We start from the raw sequence: 26,637 nt of genomic DNA, 5'->3' as shown, positions 1-26,637 counted from the left end.
ACACAAATTATATATCGTTTTTTATCAGTTCCAGAATATACTATTATTATATTTATATTTCATTACATATAAGACTGCTGTAACAAAATTGTTAAAAAAATAAATAAAAATGTATATTTATGTTAAGAGTTTATTAGATTATCAAGGGTATCCAAATTTGAAAGTGGGGCTCTTATGGCTTTTTAAAGGGACAGTCTACTCCAGAATTATTATTGTTTAAAAAGATAGATAATCCCTTTATTACCCATTCCCCCTGTTTTGCATAACCAACACTGTTATAGTAATACATTTATTACCTCGCGGCTAGAATTAGAGTTTTGTCGGTAACGACCCACGTATCTAACGCTGGCTTTTTTTTCCCCGCACCTTTTAAATACTGCTGGTATTTAGAGTTCACAGAAGGGCTGCGTTATGCTCCAAAAAGGGAGCGTATAGCATATTTACCGCCACTGCAACTCTCAATACCAGCGGTGCTTACGGACGCGGCCAGCTTCAAAAACGTGCTCGTGCACGATTCCCCCATAGGAAACAATGGGGCAGTTTGAGCTGAAAAAAAAACCTAACACCTGCAAAAAAGCAGCGTTGAGCTTCTAACGCAGCCCCATTGTTTCCTATGGGGAAACCCTTCCTAAGTCTGCACCTAACACCCTAACATGAACCCCGAGTCTAAACACCCCTAACCTTACACTTATTAACCCCTAATCTGCCGCCCCCCGCTATCGCTGACCCCTGCATATTTTTTTAACCCCTAATCTGCCGCTCCGTACACCGCCGCAACCTACGTTATCCCTATGTGCCCCTAACACCGCCGACCCCTATATTATATTTATTAACCCCTAATCTGCCGTCCCCAACGTCGCCTCCACCTACCGACAATTAACCCCTAATTTGCCGACCGAACCTCACCGCTACTATAATAAATGTATTAACCCCTAATCCGCATCACTCCCGCCTCAAAAACCCTATAATAAATGGTATTAACCCCTAATCTGCCCACCCTAACATCGCCGACACCTAACTTCAAGTATTAACCCCTAATCTGTCGACCGGACCTCGCCGCTACTATAATAAATGTATTAACCCCTAATCCGCCTCACTCCCGCCTCAATAACCCTATAATAAATAGTATTAACCCCTAATCTGTCCTCCCTAACATCGCCGACACCTAACTTCAAGTATTAACCCCTAATCTGCCGACCGGACCTCACCGCTACTCTAATAAATGTATTAACCCCTAAAGCTAAGTCCCCCTAAGTTAAATATAATTTAAATCTAACTAAATAAATTAACTCTTATTAAATAAATTATTCCTATTTAAAGCTAAATACTTACCTGTAAAATAAACCCTAATATAGCTACAATATAAATTATAATTATATTGTAGCTATCTTCGGATTTATTTTTATTTTACAGGCAAATTTCAATTTATTTTAAATAGGTACAATAGCTATTAAATAGTTATTAACTATTTTAAATAGGTACAATAGCTATTAAATAGTTATTAACTATTTGATAGCTACCTAGCTAAAATAAATAGAAATGTACCTGTAAAATAAAAACTAGCCTAAGTTACAATTACACCTAACACTACACTATACTTTAATAAATTATTCCTATTTAAAACTATATACTTACCTGTAAAATAAACCTTAAGATAGCTACAATGTAATTAATAATTACATTCTAGCTATTTTAGGATTTATATTTATTTTACAGGTAACTTTGTATTTATTTTAGCTAGTTAGAATAGTTATTAAATAGTTATTAACTATTTAATAACTACCTAGCTAAAAGAAATACAAAATTACCTGTAAAATAAATCCTAACCTAAGTTACAATTAAACCTAACACTACACTATCATTAAATTAATTAAATAAATTAACTTCAAATAACTACAATTAAATAAAATTACATAAACTAACTAAAGTACAAAAAATAAAAAAAATAAGTTACAAACATTTAAAAAATATTACAACAATTTTAAGCTAATTACACCTAATCTAAGCCCCCTAATAAAATAACAAAGCCCCCCAAAATAAAGAAATGCCCTACCCTATTCTATATCAAAAAGTTCAAAGCTCTTTTACCTTACCAGCCCTTAAAAGGACCTTTTGCGGGGCATGCCCCAAAGAAAACTGCTCTTTTGCCTGTAAAAGAAAAATACAACCCCCCCAACATTAAAACCCACCACCCACATACCCCTAATCTAACCCAAACCCCCCTTAAAAAAGCCTAACACTACCCCCCTGAAGATCATCCTACCTTGAGTTGTCTTCAGCCAGCCGACCCACCGATGGAACCGAAGAGGAGATCCGGAGCGGCAGAAGTGATCCTCCAAGGGGTGCTGAAGAAGTCTTCCATCCGATGAAGTCATCATCCAGGCGGCGCTGAAGAAGTCTTCCATCCGTGCGATGTCATCTTCCAAGCGGCGCTGAAGAAGTCTTCCATCCGAGCGATGTCATCTTCCAAGCGGGGTCTTCAATCTTCTTCTTCAGGATCCATCTTCATTCCGCCGACGCGGAACATCCTTCTTCCCCGACGGACTACCGACGAATGAAGGCTCCTTTAAGGGACGTCATCCAAGATGGCGTCCCTCGAATTCCGATTGGCTGATAGGATTCTATCAGCCAATCGGAATTAAGGTAGGAAAAATCTGATTGGCTGATGGAATCAGCCAATCAGATTCAAGTTCAATCCGATTGGCTGATCCAATCAGCCAATCAGATTGAGCTTGCATTCTATTAGGTGATCGGAACAGCCAATAGAATGCGAGCTCAATCTGATTGGCTGATTGGATCAGCCAATCAGATTTTTCCTACCTTAATTCCGATTGGCTGATAGAATCCTATCAGCCAATCGGAATTCGAGGGACGCCATCTTGGATGACGTCCCTTAAAGGAGCCTTCATTCGTCGGTAGTCCGTCGGGGAAGAAGGATGTTCCGCGTCGGCGGAATGAAGATGGATCCTGAAGAAGAAGATTGAAGACCCCGCTTGGAAGATGACATCGCCCGGATGGAAGACTTCTTCAGCGCCTCTTGGAAGATGACATCGCCCGGATGGAAGACTTCTTCAGCGCCGCCTGGATGATGACTTCATCGGATGGAAGACTTCTTCAGCGCCCTTTGGAGGATCACTTCTGCCGCTCCGGATCTCCTCTTCGGTTCAATCGGTGGGTCGGCTGGCTGAAGACAACTCAAGGTAGGATGATCTTCAGGGGGGTAGTGTTAGGTTTTTTTAAGGGGGGTTTGGGTTAGATTAGGGGTATGTGGGTGGTGGGTTTTAATGTTGCGGGGGGTTATTGTATGGGGTTTTTTACAGGCAAAAGAGCTGAATTCTTTGGGGCATGCCCCGCAAAAGGCCCTTTTAAGGGCTGGTAAGGTAAAAGCTTTTCTATTTGTATTTTAGAATAGGGTAGGGCATTTTTTTTATTTTGGGGGGCTTTGTTATTTTATTAGGGGGCTTAGAGTAGGTGTAATTAGCTTAAAATTGTTAAAATATTTTTCTAATGTCTGTAAATATTTTTTTTTATTTTTTGTAACTTAGTTCTTTTTTATTTTTTGTACTTTAGTTAGTTTATGTAATTGTATTTATTTGTAGGTATTGTATTTAATTAATTTATTGAGAGTGTAGTGTTGGGTTTAATTGTAACTTAGGTTAGGATTTATTTTACAGGTAATTTTGTAATTATTTTAACTAGGTAACTATTAAATAGTTATTAACTATTTAATAGCTATTGTACCTGGTTAAAATAAATACAAAGTTGCCTGTAAAATAAATATTAATCCTAAAATAGCTACAATATAATTATTATTTATATTGTAGCTATATTAGGGTTTATTTTACAGGTAAGTATTTAGCTTTAAATAGGAATAATTTATTTAATAAGAGTTAATTTATTTAGTTAGATTTAAATTATATTTAACTTAGGGGGGTGTTAGGGTTAGACTTAGCTTTAGGGGTTAATACATTTATTAGAGTAGCGGTGAGGTCCGGTCGGCAGATTAGGGGTTAATACTTGAAGTTAGGTGTCGGCGATGTTAGGGAGGGCAGATTAGGGGTTAATACTATTTATTATAGGGTTATTGAGGCGGGAGTGAGGCGGATTAGGGGTTAATAACTTTATTATAGTAGCGGTGAGGTCCGGTCGGCAGATTAGGGGTTAATAATTGTAGGTTGGGGGCAGCAGATTAGGGGTTAATAAATATAATATAGGGGTCGGCGGTGTTAGGGGCAGCAGATTAGAGGTTCATAGGGATAACGTAGGCTGCAGCGGTGTACGGAGCGGCAGATTAGGGGTTAAAAATTTTAATAGAGTGGCAGCGATGTGGGGGGGGCCTTGGTTTAGGGGTACATAGGTAGTTTATGGGTGTTAGTGTACTTTAGAGCACAGTAATTAAGAGCTTTATGAACCGGCGTTAGCCCAGAAAGCTCTTAACTCCTGACTTTTCTCTGCGGCTGGAGTTTTGTTGTTAGATTTCTAACGCTCACTTTAGCCAAGACTCTAAATACCAGCGTTAGAAAGATCCCATTAAAAAGATAGGCTACGCAAATGGCGTAGGGGGATCTGCGGTATGGAAAAGTCGCTGCTGCAAAGTGAGCGTTAGACCCTTTCCTGACTGACTCTAAATACCAGCGGACGGCCAAAACCAGCGTTAGGAGCCCCTAACGCTGGTTTTGACGGCTAACGCAGAACTCTAAATCTATCCGTCTGTGATTACCTTGTATCTAAGGCTCTGCAGACTGCCACCTTATCTCAGTTCTTTTAACAGACTTGCATTTTAGCCAATCTGTGCTGACTCATAAATAACTCCACGGGAATGGGCACAATTTTATCTATATGGCACACATGAACTAGCGCTGTCTAGCTGTGAAAAACTTGTCAAAAAGTCCTGAGATAAAAGGTGGCCTTCAAGGGCTTAGAAATTAGCATATAAGCCTACCTAGGTTTAGCTTTCAACAAAGACTACCAAGAGAACAAAGCAAATTTGATGATAAAAGTAAAAAGGAAAGTTGTTTAAAATTGCATCCCCTATCTGAATCATGAAAGTTTAATTTTGGCTAGACTGTCCCTTTAAAAATTGTGATATTAAACTAGAGGGCTCCTTTTTTGCCAGAGTAGAAATAAAAACACATTTGTCACCACAGTGATCACCAAGCTATTCTGACACAATAGGCTCCACGTACGAAGCAGCAAGAGCTGCTCCGGAGCCCTTGCGGGGCAGGTTTGCATATGCGAGCCTGCTTCCCGCAATGTAAGAAGCAGCAGTCATTAGACCGCTGCTTCTTATACCCTATGCCACTTCTGAGGTGGGCGAGGGAAAATCACTGAGAGCTCACTCTCTGTGATTGACAGCCCCTTCAGACACGCGAATGAAGGGGTGGGCATTACACACTGCGATGAGTGTGTAATGATACATACGGCCAGCGGTTCAACAGATCCGATGCCCATATGTAGGAAAAGCGGGCGGACAGCTTCACAAGTTGAGAAGCTGTTTGTCCGCCTGTTAGTACATGGAGCCCAATGTATTTTTTTAATAAATGAGTTTGTACACTATAAAATAAACTTTATTGGAGGTCTATAAATTGTATTATTTGTCCCTTAAGATATTCTCCATTTGGTACTGCTGGTCCCAAGCAGAAACTACCGGTCACCCAATCAGCAGTAGTTACACAGCTGGGTCATGCAACTGCTGCTGCTGATTGGATCAGGGGCAATTTCCACTTAGGACCTGCAATGCTCCCAAACGGTACTTTAACTATTTGTTAAACATATAGCGTTGGGGTATTGCTAGTGTTAAATTTACATGCATTAACGAGTTAGAGGATGTCATTTTTTTCATTATTATGGTCCTTTATTATAACGAATCAACTGTGTGCTCCTTATACCGTATTTGCTCCACTAGCTGAAAATGGTGTATTATGACTATGTATGGTTATGTGTAAAACTTAATGTTTAAGGAGATGATGAAGTTAAAACATTTCTACCCTGTATTTAAAAGAATGTTATGAAGCATACAAACTAGTTTTACTTCTAGTCTTGATGTAAAAGCTACAAATGTGTTATACTACAGCACAAGCATGTCTTTGTTGGCATTGTGCCACCCTCTTCCAGTCTCAGAATGACTTGTACTGAAAGAAGTTCGGCTTCTTTATTGTCTATGTGAAATTAAACGATTTTAGGAAATTCATGGAAAAATCAATTATCAAAAAATCTGTGATTGTAAAAACATGTAACCTTGTAATTAGTTTAACACAACCGTTTTGTATATAGTTATCACTTTTATATAAAAATAATATATGTTTTACTCCTTGTATTTTGTAGATCCTGTTCAGAAAGTGACTCTTGCTGTATCAGACTTACAACAATCTATAGCCTATTGGTCTGGTCTTTTGGGAATGAAAATATATAACAAAGATGAAGCAAAAAAGAATGTGCTTTTAGGATATGCAGATAACCAGGTAAAGTCTGCCGGGAAAGTTTTCAATTTCCTAGTCTGCATTCCAATAACACATGCCTTAACATATCTGTCTACATTATCAAATTCCATAAACTATTATCTGAACAACAGTTATGTTACCAACAGAAAACAAAAAACCTGTTATATAATTGAGTAGTAGTTATGGAATGGAATTAGCCAACAATGAGGCTTTAGACTGACATTATTTGTCCACAATTGATTCAATCTTTTAAAAAAATAAATAAATAGAGGTTGCTTTTGTTCTTGATACTGAGCTGTTGTTTTATTCTTCTTACCGTTACATGCAGCTATGAAGGGGGAATGAGATGTTTTAAAGCAATGTAAATGTATGTGTCAGCAATTAATTACTATACTACAAAATGCCTGCATGCGAAATAAACAATTTAAAAGCATTCAAAATGTTGTTGGCAAAGCTTGCAGTATCTTAACAGTCCCAAGACTTACTTTTTTAAAACCCTCTTATCTTCTTCCCTGATGTCAGTTAACCCCTGACCGGGCATTTCAGACAAAAACTTCCCCAAAAGACCAGAGCATTTTTGCCATCACTACGTTTAAACAGAAATAGAGCCTTTTTTATATTTACCTATCAAAACGATATTTTTTTTTTTTAGTAGACAACCCAAAGTGTTGATCTAGGCCCATGTTGGTATATTTCATGCCACCATTTCACCGCCAAATGCGATCAAATAAAAAACAAAAACGTTCACTTTTTCACAAACTTTAGGTTTCTCACAGAAATTATTTACAAACAGCTTGTGCAATCAAGGCACATATGGTTGTAAAAGCTTCTCTGGGGTCCCCTTTGTTCAGAAATAGCAGACATATATGGCTTTGCCATTGCTTTTTGGTAATTAGAAGGCAGCCAATTGCAGCTGCGCAACACACTTTTTTATTATTCCCAGCAATTAGGTAGATTGTAAGGTTAATTTTATTGTTAGTGTAGAGATCAGCCTCCCACCTGACACTTCCCACCCTCTGATCCCTCTCAAACAGCTCTCGTTCCTTCCCCACCCCCCAATGGTCACCCCTATCTTTCATTCTGGCAGTCAGTCTGCCAGTATGTAGTATTAGACTTTTTTTTTTTTTAATTATAATTATGTTCTTCAGTGTAGGATTATTCCCTTACTATCCCACCTACCTGATCCCTCCCAAAAATCTTTCTAACCCTCCCCCCTCTAATTACCACCATCTTAGGTACTGGCAGGTGTCTGCCAGTACCCAGTTTTCCAATATTTGCCAACTTTATTAAAGTAGTGTAGCTGACCCCCACCTCATTTACCCCCTCCCAGATCGATTTCCCACCCTCTTATCCCACCTCTACAGTATGATCCCTCCTTCCCCCTCCCTGCCGCTCTGAGTTTTTTTCTATTTTTTATCCGTAGTGGCCCTCTCTGCATCGGTACCTCTGCCCGTCTATGAAATAGCACGCTACTATTAGCGAGATTGCGAGAGAAAGAGGCCCAGGACAGCAGCATCGTACAGAGTACTGTGCTGATCGTTAAGGGATTAAAGGGACATAATAATCATATGCTAAATCACTTGAAAGTGATGCAGCATAACTATAAAAAGCTTGCATGAAAATATCACCCGAGCATCTCTATGTAAAAAAGATATTTTACCTCAAAATTTATTTAGCTCACCAGAGTAAGTTCTATGTAAACAGTTATACTGCCCAGCTGCAAGTTACAAAAAAAAAAATAGCCAATCAGCAGCGCTGAGGTAATGCTTTGCCTTTGCTGTGATCTCATGAGATTTCATAGAACGTACTAAAACTGAATAGAAAAACAACATGGCTGTGCCTGCACATGACAGATGCACACTCCTTAGCTTGTCCTTGGACAAGCACCCTTACTGACTTCTTAAAGTCTCTTTGCAGTGGGGTGTGAATACTTAGGACATTTGAGGTAAAATATCTTATTTTTTACAGCTATGCTGCATCATTTTCATGTGCTTCAACATTTGGTATCATGTCCCTTTTAAGGACAGGTATAAATGAGCTTACTATACAGATTTAACAATTATTGTGTGCAATGTAGCAGGGCTATGATTGTGATGTTTGAAGTATCAATGACTTTTATAGTTTAAATTATAGAAAATTAATCAACTCATATATTGCAAAGGTTTTTTTTGTTTTGTTTTTACTACAGATTATTAAAAAGACAGTAAAATCATTGGAATTATAATATAACATGCATAGTGCAACAAGTTTGCAATATACTTGCATTATTTATTTTGCCCACTTTTGTCATTTAAGTTTCAAAATTGGAAAGTTTTCCAGTTCAAAGAACTCAATGTGCATATAGCAGCCTTATCCTGTCGCACATCTTTCCCTAATTGGCTTCAGCAAATAGAAGAATAAGATTACAGACTGCAAAGTAATTTAGGTTTGTTAACATAATGACCATGGCTAGCTGTCAACTCCAGTAACAAGTCTAGACTGTGTTCTCCAAATAAGGGAGGTGGTAGATGGAGTTTGGATAGTGAAAATCATTTACAGCAAAGTGTTAAAGGGACACTCAGGTTTTATTAAATTTTCATGATTCAGATACAGCATGTAATTGTAAACGGCATTCCAATTTACTTCCATTAAAAAAATGTGCACAGTCTTTTATATTTACACTTTTTTGAGTCACCAGCTCCTACTGAGCATGTGCAAGAACTCAGACTATACGTATATGCATTTGTGATTGGCTGATTGTTATCACATGGTACCGGGGGAGTGGAAATATACATAACTTTGAAATGTGTTAGAAAAGAATCTACTACTCATTTGAAATTCAGAGTAAATGCTATTGTATTGTCTTGTTATCTTGCATTTGTTGATTATGCAAATCTACTGTGTTTACTGGCCCTTTAAAGGGACAGTATACTGTAAAATAGTTTTTCCCTTAATGTGTTTACTATTGTTTTTTTTACCAACTGCAGAGTAAAAAATGTATGAAAATTTGCTTTTTAAGGTTTATTTCTGTATATTAAAGCTCTGATTTTGTGTTTTGAAGCCACAGCCTAATAAAATGGGTTGAGCTTGTAGGTATAATCAGATCTCATTACTGTATCACATTGTGCACATATACCTGCTTCTTTATCTTATATCTGTCCTTAAAACAATCACCAATACTTTGAGAGAACAATGGAAAATCAACATTTTATTACCTTATCTCTGCTTTATCACACTGGTAGTGTAATTTCTTCTGCTGGCTGTGTTTACAAAGCTTATCTATAGCTGGTACGCGCGGCCACAAACTTTCAGAATAGGTGGGGATACCACATGCTAAATTAACAATTTCAAATGCCAATATAAGGGTAAAGGAGCTACTTGTAAACAATTTAATACACTCCAGCAGGTAAAGTGGATCATTGGGAACAAATTAAAGGGGAGAACATTTTTGAGTAAACTGTCCCTTTAATGCTTCAAAATATTCACACTCACCCAATATGTTAATTTATTGCTCAGCTGCAACAACAATCTTGTAATTAAAAGTGAAATCGTGAAATTTTATAAAAACGTTCAAAGGGACATTCCAGTCAAAATTGGAATCCAAGTGGATGCATTTCAATTTTGAATAGAAGCATTTTTGCAATTTACATGTATTAGCAAAAATGATTCTAATAAAATCTATAGCAGTTTTAAAAAGTGTATTTAAGTATGCAGCGACACCAGCATTTTTAACACACTACTTGCTCAGAGAGTCTAAGGTGCTTGTATCATCCGGTATTGACTCAATTTGTTAATTGATTACATGATACAAGCCCCACTGGCGCTCTAAGCAGCTACTGTATTTAAAATGCTGGTGCGCTGAGAATAGCTATGCTTCACATGAACGTGCAGAGAAAAATGTAAACACTAAAGCAGTGATAACTTTTACTATAAGCATTTTTGCCAATACATGTATATTGCAAATATGTTTCTATTCAAAGATGTATTTCATTTATGTGCATTTACATTTTTACTAAAATGTTCCTTTAAATTCACTGTTAACTGTTCTATAATTTTAGAAAGCTCATATTTGTACTTTCTTTTTATCATGGTCCACTTTAAGTACACTTCTGATTTCTATAACTGTATGAAGAGCACTCAAACATTTGACAGGATTTGTCATTATTTTGGACTACAAACATTGTTGTTATTTTTAGGTTAAATGTTATGTTTAAGCTTTTAATAGGCAATAAACAAATGCCGGCTCTTTTACTTCACAGTGAATTTCAATATTGACCTGACTCAAGGCTTTAGTTTGTAGAGAATTGGATTAAAAATGCACCAGACAGAACACATAACATGTTTCATTATTGCAAGTGAAACATTATTGCAATATACATATGAAGGTACATAATCATGTAGTTTTATAATTTGTGTTTAAAGTGAAGGTAAACTTTGATGAATGAAAGCCGTTTTTAAAAAAAATACTATTAAAAACAGGGGCACTTTCATTCATCAAAGTTTAGAAAGCAGCTGTTTTGATTAACAACTTATCTTTGTATTTTTCACAGCCAGAGCAGCTTCCCCCACCCGGAGATCTTCTCCTCTTCACACGTCTTCAATGACTAATCCAGCTTCCTCCAATCACGGCATGGCCTCAATGACTACCCTGGGGGGAAAGCCGTGATTGGAGGAAGCTGGATTAGTCATTGATGACGTGTGGGGGAAGCTGCTCAGGCTGTGCAAAGATGAGAGTTAAGTTTTTAATCAAATCGGCTGCTTTGTAAACTTTGATGAATGAAGTGCCCCTGATTTTAATAGTATTTTTAAAAAACAGGCTTTCATTCATCAAAGTTTACCTTCACTTTAATGTCCCTTTAAATATGATAAAGTCTTCTTAGCCTACTTTAGGTGAAATTAATACTTTCCGCCTACAAGCATTGCAATGACGCAGACAGCTAAATGCTGTACAATGTGCATCTGCAAGTTATTCTTAGCCTTTTCATTATTTTGATTGCATCATTATGTATAACATTTATTTATTGTTTTATGTTTGCTTTTTTAGTGTAAGTTGGAGCTGCAGGATATCGGTGGACCAGTTGACCATGGAACAGCTTTTGGAAGGATCGCCTTCTCCTGCCCTAAGGATGAGGTAATCTAATCATCTGTGGTGTTTCTTAAAGGGACATGAAACCCAACATTTTTCTTTCATGATTTAGGTAGAACATACAATTTTAAACAACTTTTCAGTTTACTTTTATTGTAAAATTTGATTTATTCTCTTAGTACCATTTGTTGAAGTAGCAGCAATGTACTACTGGTTTCTAACTGAACACAATGGGTGAGCCAATAACAATCGGTGTATATATATGCAGCCACCAATCAGCAGCTAGAAGCTAGGTTATTTGCTGCTTCTGGGCTTTCCTAGATAAACCTTTTAGCAAAGGATAACAAGAGAAGGAAGCAAATCAAATAATAGAAGTAAATTGGAAAGTTGTTTAAAATTGTATGCTCTGTCTAAATCATGAATGTCTAATTATGACTTTACTGTCCCTTTAACTTATACATGAACTAACTCATTCTTAAAGGAATAGTCTAGTCAGAATTAAACTTTCATAATTCAGATAGAGCATGCAACTTTCTAATTTACTTCTATTAATTTTTCTTCGGTCTCTTGCTATCTTTGTTTGAATGTAAGCTTAGGAGCCGGCCCACTTTTGGTTCAGCACCTGGGTAGCGCTTGCTGATTGGTGGTTACATTTAGACACCAATCAGAAAGTGCTACCCATGTGCTGAACCAAAAATGGTCCGGCTCCTATGTTTACATTCCTGCTTTTTCAAAGAAAGATTTGCCTGCTCTATCTGAATCATGAAAGTTTAATTTTGACTAGACTATCCCTTTAAAAGCCATAACACAACTAACTACATTGTATGTCTTATTTAAAACTATTAAATACATTTCATTGCATCATCATATAATAAGACATTGTCTAATGGTTTGCTTTTTTCTAAGCAGCTGACATAGCTAATTGTCTTATCCTTCTATCTGCATCTAGACTTTACCTCTATAAGCACTAGCTCTCAGGTGTTAACAAGCCCCCATCAGTGGCAGTTATAGCCTCAATAATTATTTGTATTACTCCAAACCTTAAAATTACCAGCAGGCCTAAATTTGGTAGTGCTTTGTTTGTTTATGTTCCTGTTAATGCTGCAATTTACTTCTATTATACATTTTGGTTTATTCTATTGGTGTCCTGTATAGAAGGAACATCAGTGCACTACTGGGAGCTAGTTGAACACATTAGTAAGATAATAAGCAGTATATATGAGCAGCCACCAATCAGCAGCTAGCTCTTGAGCCTACCTAGGTACCCTTTTCAACAAAGGACACCAAGGGAATGAAGCAAATTAGATAACAGAAGTAAACTGGAAAGTTGCTTCAAACTGCATGCTTTATCTGAATCACTAAATATTTTGTGGAGTTTTTTATATCCCTTTAACTATGTGTTTAATCCCTCTGCAAGGGTCAAACACATAATTATGTGTGATTAACAGTGCAATAAAAAGACTAACATATTAGAGCATCATCTTTTTGCATTTTATGTTCCTTTAAAGGGACATTATACACTAATTTTTTTTCTTTGCATAAATGTTTTGTAGATGATCTATTTATATAGCCCGCTTATTTTTTAAATAACATTGCTCTGATTTTCAGACTCCTAACCAAGCCCCAAAGTTTTATGAGAATACCGTCGGCTACCTTCTCCAGCTTGCTCCTGTTTGTGCAAAGGGTCTTTTCATATGCAATAGAAGGGGGTGGGGGTGGGGTCTTATTTCCCACTTGCAGTGGGCTTTCCAGCTAACTTTTCAACAGAGCTAAACTGTGAGCTTTTAAGTAAGTTTTTAAACAGTTTTATACTGGATTTTTATATCAGTATATGTGCATCTTCTTCTTTATAGTAGTGTCTATTACATGCAGTTATATGAAAATGAGTGTATACTGTCTCTTTAAACATAAGAAAAATAATGTATCGCTCATTCACAGCAGATGTATGTTTAGAATTTATATAGTTAATGTGCAAGGTTCATGCAACATTGTATTCTTTAGTGTTTTGACAGCTATTATTAAAACATGCTAATGTTGCTTGCATGAATTTGTATTAAAAAAATATTGTATAAAAATAATTCTAAATATTGCAATGAATATTCAGATTTAACCTTTCCCCACTGTCTTGCTTGGTAAGCTTCCTAACATTGAGGCGCAGATGATAAAAGAAAAGCAGAAGATCTTAACCCCACTTGTAAGTTTGGACACACCTGGCAAAGCTACAGTTCAAGTGGTGATTTTGGCAGATCCTGTAAGTATTGATGTGATACTCTGAACACTACATTGCAACATATTATGAAACATATTTAATTTTGTAGTAATATATCACAGTACTTTAATTTATTTTAATTTTATAGATTTTAATTATGTACTCCAATGTATGAAGTTTCTTTTGTATAATGATGATAGTCCAAAGGGTCCATAACATGTGGGATATAATTTCCGCCACTAGGAGGAAGCCAATAACACACACAAGCTTAAATTCCTCCCATCTCTCCTCCGTTTTTGTTCTTGTCTTCTCAGGAGAAGGTTAAGAATAGAGGTGTCCCAGCTTCTTGCTTATTGATTGTTTGTAAGCTCAGATCAATGTGTGAGACCCTTTATCCCTGGGACATATCATTCACAAAGAAGACAGAAGAGATTTCCAGCAAACTGAATGATTATTATTATCGGTTATTTGTAGAGCGCCAACAGATTCCACAGCGCTAGGGTATGATACAGAGGAATGATACAGAGACATAGGACTACCCAGTTATGTGCGCAGCATCACCCTAGGGATTTCAGCCATAACTACCCTCCCTCATTGCGGGGACACGTCCCTTAGTCTCCCCCTGTGGGATAATGGTATTTCCTCTGCTGTTTGTGTACAAACACTGGGTGGGCTCTCTGGATACTGCTGCAGTTTGGTGACAGGTAGGCCAGTGGAGGGGTGCTACTTCAGGTAAGCCATTTACCACTGCACAGACACTCCCCACAGACTATTAGAAGGTTCTCTGACACAGGTACAGCATAGACAGGGGACTTTTAGCCTGTTCTCCCACTGAAAAAAACTTTTTTGACAAAATCAGGAACATAGCTGTCCTACATTACTTAGGAAGGTACTCTGAGACCACTGACACCCCTTATGGACCCTTTGGCAGCCCTGGGACCTTCTTTTTCACCCTTTAAAAAAAAAAAAAAAAAAAAAAAAAGGTGTATGGCCCTTTAAGAAAACTGCTGATTGTTCTGTGCAATCAGCTGTTCCTTCACTAAGCTGATTGCACAGAGCAGAGTTAGCTTATATTTCATGGAGGGAAGGTTTTGGGGTATGTGTTTGTTTTTCTCTAAATCTTTATTATGTGTTTCTCCAACATTGGTGTGTCCGGTCCACGGCGTCATCCATTACTTGTGGGATATTCTCCTCCCCTACAGGGAAAGGCAAGGAGAGCACACAGCTGTCCATATAGCTCCCCCTCTGGCTCCGCCCCCCAGTCATTCTCCTTGCCGCTTTGAACAAATAAAGGGCTTATTATGGGCTATTAACTGGTGGACACTCTTAAGGGCTAAATCAATTGTTTATTTAAGTTTTTATTTAAAGTTTGAAGTGGATTTCACACTTTTATTATTTGGGGAACGTTTTTTATCGCCAGGCACTAGTTAAGACACCTTCCCAGTCAGTAAGGGCCTTTCACTGTATTAGGCAGAGCCTCATTTTCGCGCCATTATTGCACAGTTTCTTTTAAGTACAGTGCATGCAGATGCATGTGAGAGGGTCTGGTGTCCACTGAAAAAGTTCCTAGAAGGCTTGAAATACCCCCCTGGGATAGTTGAAGTCACAACAAAGGCTGTGGCTGGGACTGTAGTGGGGTTAAAATTGCAAACGGCTCCGGTTTCCACATTTTAAGGGTTAACAGCTTGAAAATTGGGGTGCAATACTTTGAATGCATTAAGACACTGTGGTGAAAATTTGGTAAAGATTGGACAATTCCTTCATAGTTTTCACATATTCAGTAATAAAGTGTGCCCTGTTTAACATTTAAAGAGACAGTAACAGTTTTGTTTTAAAACGTTTTTTGTAATTTATTAACCAGTTTAAGCCTGTTTAACATGTCTGTACCTTCTGATAGATCATGTTCTGTATGTATGGAAGCCAATGTGGTTCCCCCTTCAAATATATGTGATAATTGTGCCATAGCGTCCAAACACAGTAAGGACAGTATTGTCACAAATAGTAAGGTTGCCCAGGATGATTCCTCAGATGAAGGAAGTAGAGATAGTTCTACATCTTCTCCTTCTGTGTCTATACCAGTTATGCCCGCGCAGGCGACCCCTAGTACTTCTAGCGCGCCAATGCTTGTTACTATGCAACAATTGACGGCAGTAATGGATAACTCCATAGCTAATATTTTATCCAAAATGCCAGCATTTCAGAGAAAGCGCGATTGCTCTGTTTTAAACACTGTAGAGCAGGAGGGCTGATAATTTTTCTGTCATACCCTCACACCAGTCTGAAGTGGCAGTGAGGGAGGGTTCCTCAGATGAAGAAATTTCTGATACAGGAAGAATTTCTCAGCAGGCAGAACCTGATGTTGTGACATTTAAATTTAAATCAGAGCATCTCTGCGCATTACTTAAGGAGGTGCTATCTACTCTGGATGATTGTGACAATCTGGTCATCCCAGAAAACTTGTGCAAGATGGACAAGTTCCTAGAGGTCCCGGTGCACCCTGATGCCTTTCCGATACCTAAACGGGTGGCAGACATAGTGAATAAGGAGTGGGAGAAGCCAGGCATACCTTTTGTCCCTCCTCCTATATTTAAGAAATTGTTCCCTATGGTCGACCCCAGGAAGGACATATGGCAAACAGTCCCTAAGGTCGAGGGGGCGGTTTCTACACTAGCCAAACGCACGACCATTCCCATTGAGGACAATTGTGTTTTCAAAGATCCTATGGATAAAAAATTGGAGGGTTTGCTTAAAAAGGTTTTTGTACAGCAAGGTTACCTCCTTCAACCTATTTCGTGCATTATTCCTGTCACTACAGCGGCGTGGTTCTGGTTCGAGGAACTGGAAAAGTCGCTCAGTAGGGAGACTCCGTATGAGGAAGTCATGGACAGAATTCACGCACTTAAGTTAGCTAATTCCTTTATTTTAGACGCCGCTTTGCAGTTAGCGAGATTAGCGGCAAAAAAATCAGGGTTTGCAATTGTGGCGCGCAGAGCGCTCTGGCTAAAGTCTTGGTCGGCGGATGTATCTTCCAAGACAAAATTGCTTAATATCCCTTTCAAAGGTAAGACCCTTTTTGGGCCAGAATTGAAAGAAATTATTTCAGACATCACTAGGGGAAAGGGCCATGCCCTCCCACAGGATAGGCCTTTCAAGGCTAAGAATAAGTCCAATTTTCGTTCCTTTCGCAATTTCAGGAACGGACCGGCTTCTAACTCGGCAGCCTCTAGACAAGAGGGTAACGCTTCCCAGACTAAACCAGCTTGGAAACCAATGCAAGGCTAGAATAAGGGTAAACAGGCCAAGAAGCCTGCTGCTGCTACCAAGACAGCATGAAGGGGTAGCCCCCGATCCGGGACCGGATCTAGTAGGGGACAGACTCTCTCTCTTTGCTCAGGCTTGGGCAAGAGATGTTCAGGATCCCTGGACACTAGAAATAGTCTCTCAGGGTTATCTTCTAGAATTCAAGGAACTACCCCCAAGGGGAAGGTTCCACATTTCTCACTTATCTTCAAACCAAATAAGTAGACAGGCATTCTTGCATTGTGTAGAAGACCTGTTAAAGATGGGAGTGATACACCCAGTTCCAATTGTGGAACAAGGTCAGGGGTTTTTACTCAAATCTGTTTGTAGTTCCCAAAGAAGAGGGAACTTTCAGACCAATTCTGGATTTAAAAATTCTAAACAAATTTCTCAGAGTTCCATCGTTCAAAATGGAAACCATTTGAACAATTTTACCTACAATCCAGGAGGGTCAATATATGACTACCGTGGATTTAAAGGATGCGTATCTACATATTCCTATCCACAAAGATCATCAGTTCCTAAGGTTCGCCTTTCTGGACAAACATTATCAGTTCGTGGCTCTCCCACTTGGACTAGCCACTGCTCCCAGAATTTTCACAAAGGTGCTCGGGTCCCTTCTAGCGGTTCTAAGACAAGGGGCATTGCAGTGGCACCTTATCTGGATGACATTCTAATTCAAGCGTCGTCTCTCTTTCCAAGGCAAGGCTCATACAGACATTGTTCTAGCCTTTCTCAGATCTCACGGGTGGAAGGTGAACGTAGAAAAGAGTTCCCTGTCTCCATCGACAAGAGTTCCCTTTTTGGGAACAATAATAGATTCTTTTGAAATGAAGATCTTCCTGACAGAAGTCAGAAAGTCAAAGCTTCTAAACGCTTATCAAGTTCTTCTCTCTATTCTGCAGCCTTCCATAGCTCAGTGCATGGAAGTAGTAGGGTTGATGGTTGCAGCAATGGACATAGTTCCTTTTGCTCGAATTCATCCATTACAACTGTGCATGCTCCAGTAGACAGGATCACCTGTCTTAGGGAATGAGTTTCTGCAGACCAAAGTGGGTCATTGTCACGACCGACGCCAGTCTATCAGGCTGGGGCGCTGTCTGGGATTCCCTGAAAACTCAAGGTTTATGGTCTCGGGAAGAGTCTTTTCTCCCGATCAACATCCTGGAACTGAGAGCGATATTCAATGCTCTCCGGGCTTGGCTTCATCTAGCGAAGGCCGGATACATAAGATTCCAGTCAGATAACATGACGACTGTAGCTTACATCAACCATCAGGGAGGAACAAGGAGTTCCTTGGCGATGAGAGAGGTATCCAAGATCATCAAATGGGCGGAGGATCACTCCTGCCACCTATCTGCAATCCACATCCCAGGAGTAGACAACTGGGAGGCGGATTATCTGAGTCGTCAGATTTTCTATCCGGGGGAGTGGGAACTCCACCCGGAGGTGTTTGCCCAGTTCACTCAATTATGGGGCATTCCAGACATGGATCTGATGGCGTCTCGTCAGAACTTCAAGGTTCCTTGCTATGGGTCCAGATCCAGGGATCCCAAGGCCAGGCCACTCTAGTGGATGCATGAGGGGCGCCTTGGTCGTTCAACCTAGCTTATGCGTTTCCACCGTTCCCTCTCCTTCCCAGGCTTGTAGCCAGGATCAAACAGGAGAAGGCCTCGGTGATTCTGATAGCTCCTGCGTGGCCGCGCAGGACTTGGTATGCAGACCTGGTGAATATGTCATCGGCTCCACCATGGAAGCTACCTTTGAGACAGGATCTTCTAGTACAAGGTCCATTCGAACATCCAAATCTAATTTCTCTGCAGCTGACTGCTTGGAAATTGAACGTTTGATTTTATCCAAGCGTGGGTTTTCAGATTCAGTGATAGATCCAGAAAACCTGTGTCTAGAAAGATTTACCATAAAATATGGAAAAGATATATCTGTTGGTGTGAATCCAAGGGATTCTCCTGGAGTAAGATTAAAATTCCTAAGATCCTCTCCTTTCTCCAAGAAGGTTTGGATAGGGGATTGTCAGCGAGTTCTCTAAAAGGACAGATTTCTGCTTTATCTGTCTTGTTATACAAACGACTGGCAGCTGTGCCAGAGGTACAAGCTTTTGTACAGGCTTTGGTCAGAATCAAACCTGTTTACAGACCCTTGATTCCTCCTTGGAGTCTAAATTTAGTTCTTTCAGTTCTTCAGGGGGTTCCGTTTGAACCCTTACATTCCATAGATATCAAGTTGCTATCTTGGAAAGTTCTGTTTTTGGTTGCTATTTCTTCTGCTAGAAGAGTTTCTGAATTATCTGCTTTGCAGTGTGATCCACCCTATCTAGTGTTCCATTCAGATAAGGTTATTTTGCGTACCAAGCCTGGTTTTCTTCCAAAAGTTGTTTCCAACAAGAATATTAACCAGGAAATAGTTGTTCCTTCTCTGTGCCCGAATCCAGTTTCAAAGAAGGAACGTTTGTTACACAATTTAGATGTAGTCCGTGCTTTAAAGTTCTATTTAGAAGCAACAAAGAATTTTAGACAAACCTCATCCTTGTTTGTCGTTTACTCTGGTAAGAGGAGAGGACAAAAAGCTATTGCTACCTCTCTTTCTTTCTGGCTGAAAAGCATTATCCGATTGGCTTATGAGACTGCCGGACGGCAGCCTCCTGAACGAATCACAGCTCACTCCACTAGGGCTGTGGCTTCCACATGGGCCTTCAAGAACGAGGCTTCTGTTAATCAGATATGTAAGGCAGCGACTTGGTCTTCTCTGCACACTTTTGCCAAATTTTACAAATTTGATATTTTTGCTTCTTCGGAGGCTGTTTTTGGGAGAAAGGTTTTGCAAGCCGTGGTGCCTTCTGTTTAGGTAACCTGATTTGCTCCCTCCCTTCATCCATGTCCTAAAGCTTTGGTATTGGTTCCCACAAGTAATGGATGACGCCGTGGACCGGACCCACCAATGTTGGAGAAAACAGAATTTATGCTTACCTGATAAATTACTTTCTCCAATGGTGTGTCCGGTCCACGGCCCGCCCTGGTTTTTTAATCGGGTTTGAAAAATTTTTCTTTTTCTTTATACACTACAGTCACCACAGCACCCTATAGTTTCTCCTTTTTCTCCTAACAGTCGGTCGAATGACTGGGGGGCGGAGCCAGAGGGGGAGCTATATGGACAGCTCTTGCTGTGTGCTCTCCTTGCCTTTCCCTGTAGGGGAGGAGAATATCCCACAAGTAATGGATGACGCCGTGGACCGGACACACCGTTGGAGAAAGTAATTTATCAGGTAAGCATAAATTCTGGTTTTTTTTATTATTATTGTTTATAGCCTATCCTCGCTGTCTTTTTCTCCTCACTCCAGAGCTGCAGCTGGGGACGAAAAAGGCTTTTAGAGCATCTCCCAGCTTTTTTCTTCAAAAAAACAGAATCTGCCTCATTTCTTTCCAATGGCATGGAGAGTCCACAAATCCATTCTAATTACTAGTGGTAATTCAACTCCTGGCCACCAGGAGATGGCAAAAAACACCCCAGCAAAGCTTTAAGTATCCCTCCTACTTCCCACAATCCCCCAGTCATTCTTTGCCTTTGTACATAATGGACAATATTCAATGCCCTGATAGCCTGGCCCTAATTAAGTTTGGTCCGGTTTATCAGATTTCAATCGGACAACATCACTTTGGTGGCTTATATCAACCATCAGGGAGGAACAAGGAGTTCCTTAGCGATGGAGGAGGTGACTCGCATCCTTCGGTGGGCGGAGGCTAACAACTACCACATTTTTGCCATTCACATCTCAGGTGTGGACAACTGGGAAGCAGGAGCAGGCAGACTTTTCACCCAGGGGAATGGGCTCTTCATCCAGAAGTATTCTCAATAATAACCCTCAAGGTGGGGGGTTCCGGAGTCGGACCTGATGGCGTCTCGTCTAAATAACAAACTTCCTAAATACGGGTCCATTTAAGGGTCCCACAGACAGTTTTGGTGGATGCTCTAGCGGTTTTGTGGGACTTCCGTCTGATTTACCGGTTTCCTCCGTTTGCCCTCCTTCCTCGGGTGATAGCCCAAATCAAACAGGAGCGGGCTTTGGTGATTCTGATTGCTCCAGCTTGGCCTCGCAGAATCTGGTTTGTGGACCTTGTGTAGATGTCATCCTCTCCTCCTTAGAGATTACTGCTGAGGAAGGATCTTCTATTCAGGGTCCTCTTCTTCATCCAAATATAGTTTCTCTGAAGCTGACTGCGTAGAGATTGAACACCTAGTCTTGTCTAGACGAGGTTTTTCTGAAAAGGTTATTGACCCCTTGATCCAGGCTCATAAGCCGGTAACTTGCAAGAAATACCATAAGGTTTGGTGCACATATCTTTACTGGTGCGAGTCTTGGGGTTTTCCTTGGCATAAAGTGAGAGTTCCCCGTATTCTGTCTTTTTTTCCAGGAGGGTCTGGAGAAGGGTTTGTCAGTCAGTTCCCTCAAGGGTCAGATTTCTGCCCTTTCTGTTCTGTTGCATAAGCATTTGGCTGACTTACCAGAATCAGGCCTGTGTTTAAACTTTTTGCTCTTCCTTGGAGCCCTAATCTTGTTCTTCGGGTTCTGCAGCAGGCTCCGTTTAAGCCTATGCATTCTGTTGATATTAAGTTGTTGTCTTGGAAAGTTTAGTTTTTACTAGCTATTTCTTCTGCTCATAGAGTCTCAGAGCTTTCGGCTCTACAGTGTGATTCCCCTTATCTTATTTTTCATGCGGATAAGGCGGTCCTTCATACCAAATTGGGATTTCTTCCTAAGGTGGTTTCGGACTGCAATATCAATCAGGAAATTGTCGTTCCTTCGTTCTGTCCTAATCCTTCTTCTCAGAAGGAACGTCTGTTACACAACCTGGATGTAGTTCGTGCTGTAAAATTCTATCTTTAGGCTACTAAGTATTTTCAGCAATCTTCAGCCATTTTTGTGATGTGTGCTGGCAAACGTGAAGGCCAGAAGGCCACGTCTTCTGCTCTTTCCTTTTGGTTAAGGAGTGTCATTCGGAGACCATTGGACAACATCCTCTTGAGAGGTTTATAGCTTATTCAACTAGGGCAGTTTCTTCTTCCTGGGTCTTTAAAAACTAGGCTTCTTTGGAGCAACTTTGCAAGGCGGCCACTTGATCCTCGTTACATACTTTTTTCCCCCCCTAAATTTTATGTTTTTGCCTCAGCTGAGGCTTCCTTTGGGAGAAAGGTTCTTCAAGCGGTTGTACCCTCAGTCAGCCTATCTTGTTTCTCCCTTTCCATTCTGTGTCCTCTAGCTTGGTTAATTGGTTCCCACTAGTAAATAGAATGGATTTGTGGACTCTCCATGCCATTGGAAAGAAAACAAAATTTATGCTTATGTGATTATTTTCTTTCCTGGCAAGGCTTTTTATTTTGGTTTGTTATCGTTTCTAAACTTCAGGCACCTCTATACCCTTTGTGTCCTCTTCTCTTTCCGTATTTCTTCGGTTGAAGGACTGGGGGATTGTGGCAAGTAGGAGGGATAGTTAGAGCTTTGCTGGGATGTTCTTTGCTTCCTCCTGGTGGCCAGGAGTTGAATTCCCACTAGTAATTAGAATGGATTTGTGGACTCTCCATGCTAGGAAAGAAAATAATTTATCAGGTGAGCATAAATTTTGTTTTTGTCATCCTGTCCCTGGAGGAGGGTGAGTACACATGCAGGAGCTGCCAGGGGGTCACTTGGGGTAATTTGGTCACTCAGTTGATTATAAGGCCTAGGTATAACCTTACCCTTTAGGTACTTTGCAGGTGTCAAGGGTATACATTGACTAGTGTAGAGGGCTCTCTACCATTTAATTTTATAAGTGTATGTGTGTTGTCTCATACTCTGCTATACTTGAGAATTTTGCACATAATGGACCACAGTGAATCTATCCCTACTTAAACTATGTCAAACACAATGAAAACGTTGTACATTTTTGTGTCTGTTTTGCAATCTGTTCCAGTTTTCCACGTCAATCAACTTTGCAATAGTTGTATACCTCAATTTATGCATACAAATCAGCTGCATCCCTCTACTTCTAAGAAATTATGTCCTGTTCTTATATATATTACTCAGGGAGCCTCTACTGACTGTACTTCTAAGGTTAAAGATAATTTACACGGGGCTATGGCAAAATATTTAGCATCTATCCCCAAGCAAACTCCTTCCTCTCAACCTCAAATTCCTGTCCTGCTTCAGAGCTCTGTCGACTCAAAATCATCCACTTCAGATGTGGAAGTAATATATAGTGAAGAAAACCCTGTACCTGATCCTGAATTTGACAATGCTTTCCTCACCTTGTTGCATGAGGTACTGGATATTTCTGAGGTAAAAGCTGCTGAATACAAGCCTGTAAATCAATTAAATGTTGTTTTCAAAGTTCCTCCTAAAATTCCAGAGGTATTTCACGTTCCAGATTTAGTTTCTGACTATATAGTCAAAGAATGAAAAAAACTGGTATTCCATTTACTCTTTCAAGGTTAAGAGAATGTACCCAGTTCCAGAGAAGAACGTGGAGTTATGTATGTATTGAGTATTTGTAAAGCGCGGCTAATCACCCGTAAGGGTCTCAAGGCGTGGCTCGTTTTATCGACCTCGGAAGGATGAAAGGCTGAGTGGACCTCACCGGGGATCGAACCTGCAACCCTTGGGTTGCTACATACCTCAGCCCACAGTGCCTTAGCATGCTGAGCTATCTGGGAAAAACATACCCAAGGTTGATGGAGCTATTTTCACTTTTGACAAATGCATTATCATCCCCATAGAGGACAGCACCCCTTTCAGGGATCCAATGGACCGCAAAATGGAGTCTTTCCTGAGAAAGCTCTTTTTTCAGACAGCTCTTCTGCTTAAACCAGCAGTATCTATCACCTGTGTTACCACGGCAGGGACTCTATGGTGTGATTCTCTATCCAAAATGGTTTATGAACAATCCTCTGCTGAGGGCCTACAGAATTACATTAGAGCCCTTAAAATGGCTAACACATTTATATGTGAAGCAGTAATGTGTAATGCTTGTGGGATACTCCTCTATAAGACCGAACTCGGCCAGTAGTCTTGTTATCCCGGTGTCGAGCCGGAATGATAGGGAATATCCCAGAGCAGAGAAAGTTAGTAAGATGAGGAGAGCGGTAATCACCACAGGCAGGACGGTCCCCAGCGGCAACGGCAGAGCAGTCCAAGAACACACCACTAGACTGGTCGGGCAGGCAGGGTTTGGCAACAGTAAAGTAGGTTAAGAGCACACCACTAGAATGGTCCGGCAGGCAGGGTTCGGCAACAGTAAAGCAGTCCAAGGGCACACCACTACAATGGTCAGGCAGTCAGGGTTTGGCAACAAAGAGGCAATCCAGAACAACAGGAGTTATTGAGCAGAGAAGTCAGACAGGCAGGTTCAACAAAGATCAGTCCAGCAGTTTAAGGGTTAAGGCAGTATTCGCGCCAGTGAGCTCCCAGCAGCATCAGGAGCGTGCAGCGCTGACGTCAGCGCTGCACGCATCCTGAGCCGACACTGCCCTTGACAACGAGCAGGAAGGAGATGCCGCGCCCCTAGCAACCTAGAGTAACCCTTCCAATGTACCAGGTACCAGGTATTGCAATTGTCTGCGCCTGTATCTGGAGTCCAGGATCTTAGCTTCCTCATATTTGGGGTCCCCACGGACCAGGAATGGAGGAGGAGGAGCTCGGAGCCGGGTATGTCTATTCTTGATGTAAGGTTTAAGCAGTGAGATGTGGAAGACTGGATGTATGCATAGGGTTTTTGGCAAGGCCACTTTGTAGGCAACAGGAGACTGTCTTTTCAGGATCTTGTAAGGGCCGATAAATCTGGGCCCCAATTTGTGACAGGGTTGACGTAGACGCATGTGTCGAGTAGATATCCAAACACGTTCACCCACTGGAATGGCACATACAGAAGTCATATGACGATCAGCAAACTTCTTATATCTAGAGACAGCTGAACATAGCTGAGAGCGAATATGTTGCCAATGAGTGGTGAGTCCAGTGACGTGTCGGTCTGCGGCAGGGTCCCCAGTGGACTGAGTTAAGAGGGAACACACAAGGTTGATATCCTGCTGCGGCTTGAAATGGAGAACATTTAAGAGAAGAGTGCCAATGAGTGTTTCTTGCCAGCTCAGCTAGTGGTAGCAACTCAGACCAGTTGGTATGGCTAGCATTGACAAAGGCTCTAAGGTAGGCTTTAAGATCCTGGTTTGCTCTCTGTCCATTGGTCTGTGGACGGTAGCCAGAAGACAAGGAAACCATGGTTCCAATCGATTTACAAAAGGCCCTCCAAAAGGCAGAGATAAACTGTGAACCTCTGTTGGAAACAATGTTCACAGGAATGCCATGAAGTCGTACCACATGCAAGAGAAAAAGGGACGATAATTCTAGAGCAGAAGGTAGTTTGGTTAGTGGTACGAAGTGCGCCAGTCTGGAAAAGCGGTCTACCACAACCCAGATAACTGTATGGTGGTTAGAAGAAGGAAGATCCACAATGAAGTCCATTGTTATATGTGTCCATGGTTGTTTGGAAATGGACAATGGTTGGAGCAAGCCAGGAGGCAAAGATCGGGGAGTCCTGTTGGCAGCACAAGTTGTGCAGGCTTTGACATAATCCTGTGCATCAGACTTCATAGTAGGCCACCAAACATGTTGGAAAAGACGCTTGAAAGTCTTAGTCGAACCGGGATGTCCTGAGAGTTTGCTATCATGAACCCATGCTAACACAGGGATACGTAGATTCCGGGGTACAAAGAGGATATCGGAGGACATGGGGGCTCCAGGAGGTTTACTAGACTGAGCATGTTGCAATCTCTGCAGAAGGGTGGTATTAAGTTGAGCAACCACACAGGAGGGGGGTATGATATGTTCAATAGGAGCTTCTGAGGAATCACTTGTACGAGGGAACTGACGGGAAAGGGCATCCGCCTTCTTGTTCTTGGTCCCAGGAAGATAAGAGACGACAAAGTTAAAATGAGAAAAGAACAAGGCCCACCTGGCCTGTCGAGGATTGAGTCAGTGAGCAGTCTCTAGGTAAGTCAGATTCTTATGGTCGGTGAGAATCTGAATAGGATTGGCGGTGCCCACTTACCAATGACGCCATCTTAATGGCTAGGAGTTTACGATTACCCACATCATAGTTCCTCTCAGCAGGAGTAAAGCGTTTTGAGAAAAAGGCTACAGGGTGTACTTGGAAGTCAAAAGGTCCCTTTGGGTGAGAACTGCTCCAGCCCCTATCTCTGAGGCATCAACCTCTAAAGTAAACTGTAGGTCAGGATCAGGATGGCGGAGCACAGGAGCTGAACAGAAAGCCTTTTTCAGGGAAGAGAAGGCATTTACGGCCTCAGGAGGCCAATGTTTACAGTCCTTGTTCCGTTTTGTCAATTCAGTGAGAGGAGCTACTGTTTGAGAAAAGTTCTTTATAAACTTGCAGTAATAATTGGAGAAACCCAAAAATCTCTGCAATTCCTCTAAAGAGGTAGGTTGAGGCCATTCTAGTACCGCGGTGAGTTTAGCAGGATCCATGGCAAAACCCTCCTTTGAGATGACATAACCAACGAATTGGATTTGCACTCGATCAAACTCACTTTTCTAGCTTGGCTACCAAGGAATTATCCCTGAG

At 40.7% G+C, this 26,637-nt stretch overlaps 1 protein-coding gene across 1 annotated transcript in view; it reads left to right on the top strand.

The window, feature by feature from the left end:
- GLOD4 (glyoxalase domain containing 4) overlaps nucleotides 1-26,637 on the top strand; it is a 122,548-nt gene that overhangs the window by 54,273 nt on the left and 41,638 nt on the right. The window contains exons 5-7 of the mRNA XM_053707373.1: nucleotides 6,325-6,461; nucleotides 11,464-11,550; nucleotides 13,643-13,756. Of these exons, the coding sequence (XP_053563348.1) occupies nucleotides 6,325-6,461; nucleotides 11,464-11,550; nucleotides 13,643-13,756 (338 nt within the window). The remainder of the gene's footprint in view (nucleotides 1-6,324; nucleotides 6,462-11,463; nucleotides 11,551-13,642; nucleotides 13,757-26,637) is intronic.

Source organism: Bombina bombina, chromosome 3 (assembly GCF_027579735.1).
Source record: "Bombina bombina isolate aBomBom1 chromosome 3, aBomBom1.pri, whole genome shotgun sequence".
NCBI classification, from domain to species: domain Eukaryota; kingdom Metazoa; phylum Chordata; class Amphibia; order Anura; family Bombinatoridae; genus Bombina; species Bombina bombina.
This window is presented reverse-complemented; position numbering and strand designations above follow the sequence as displayed.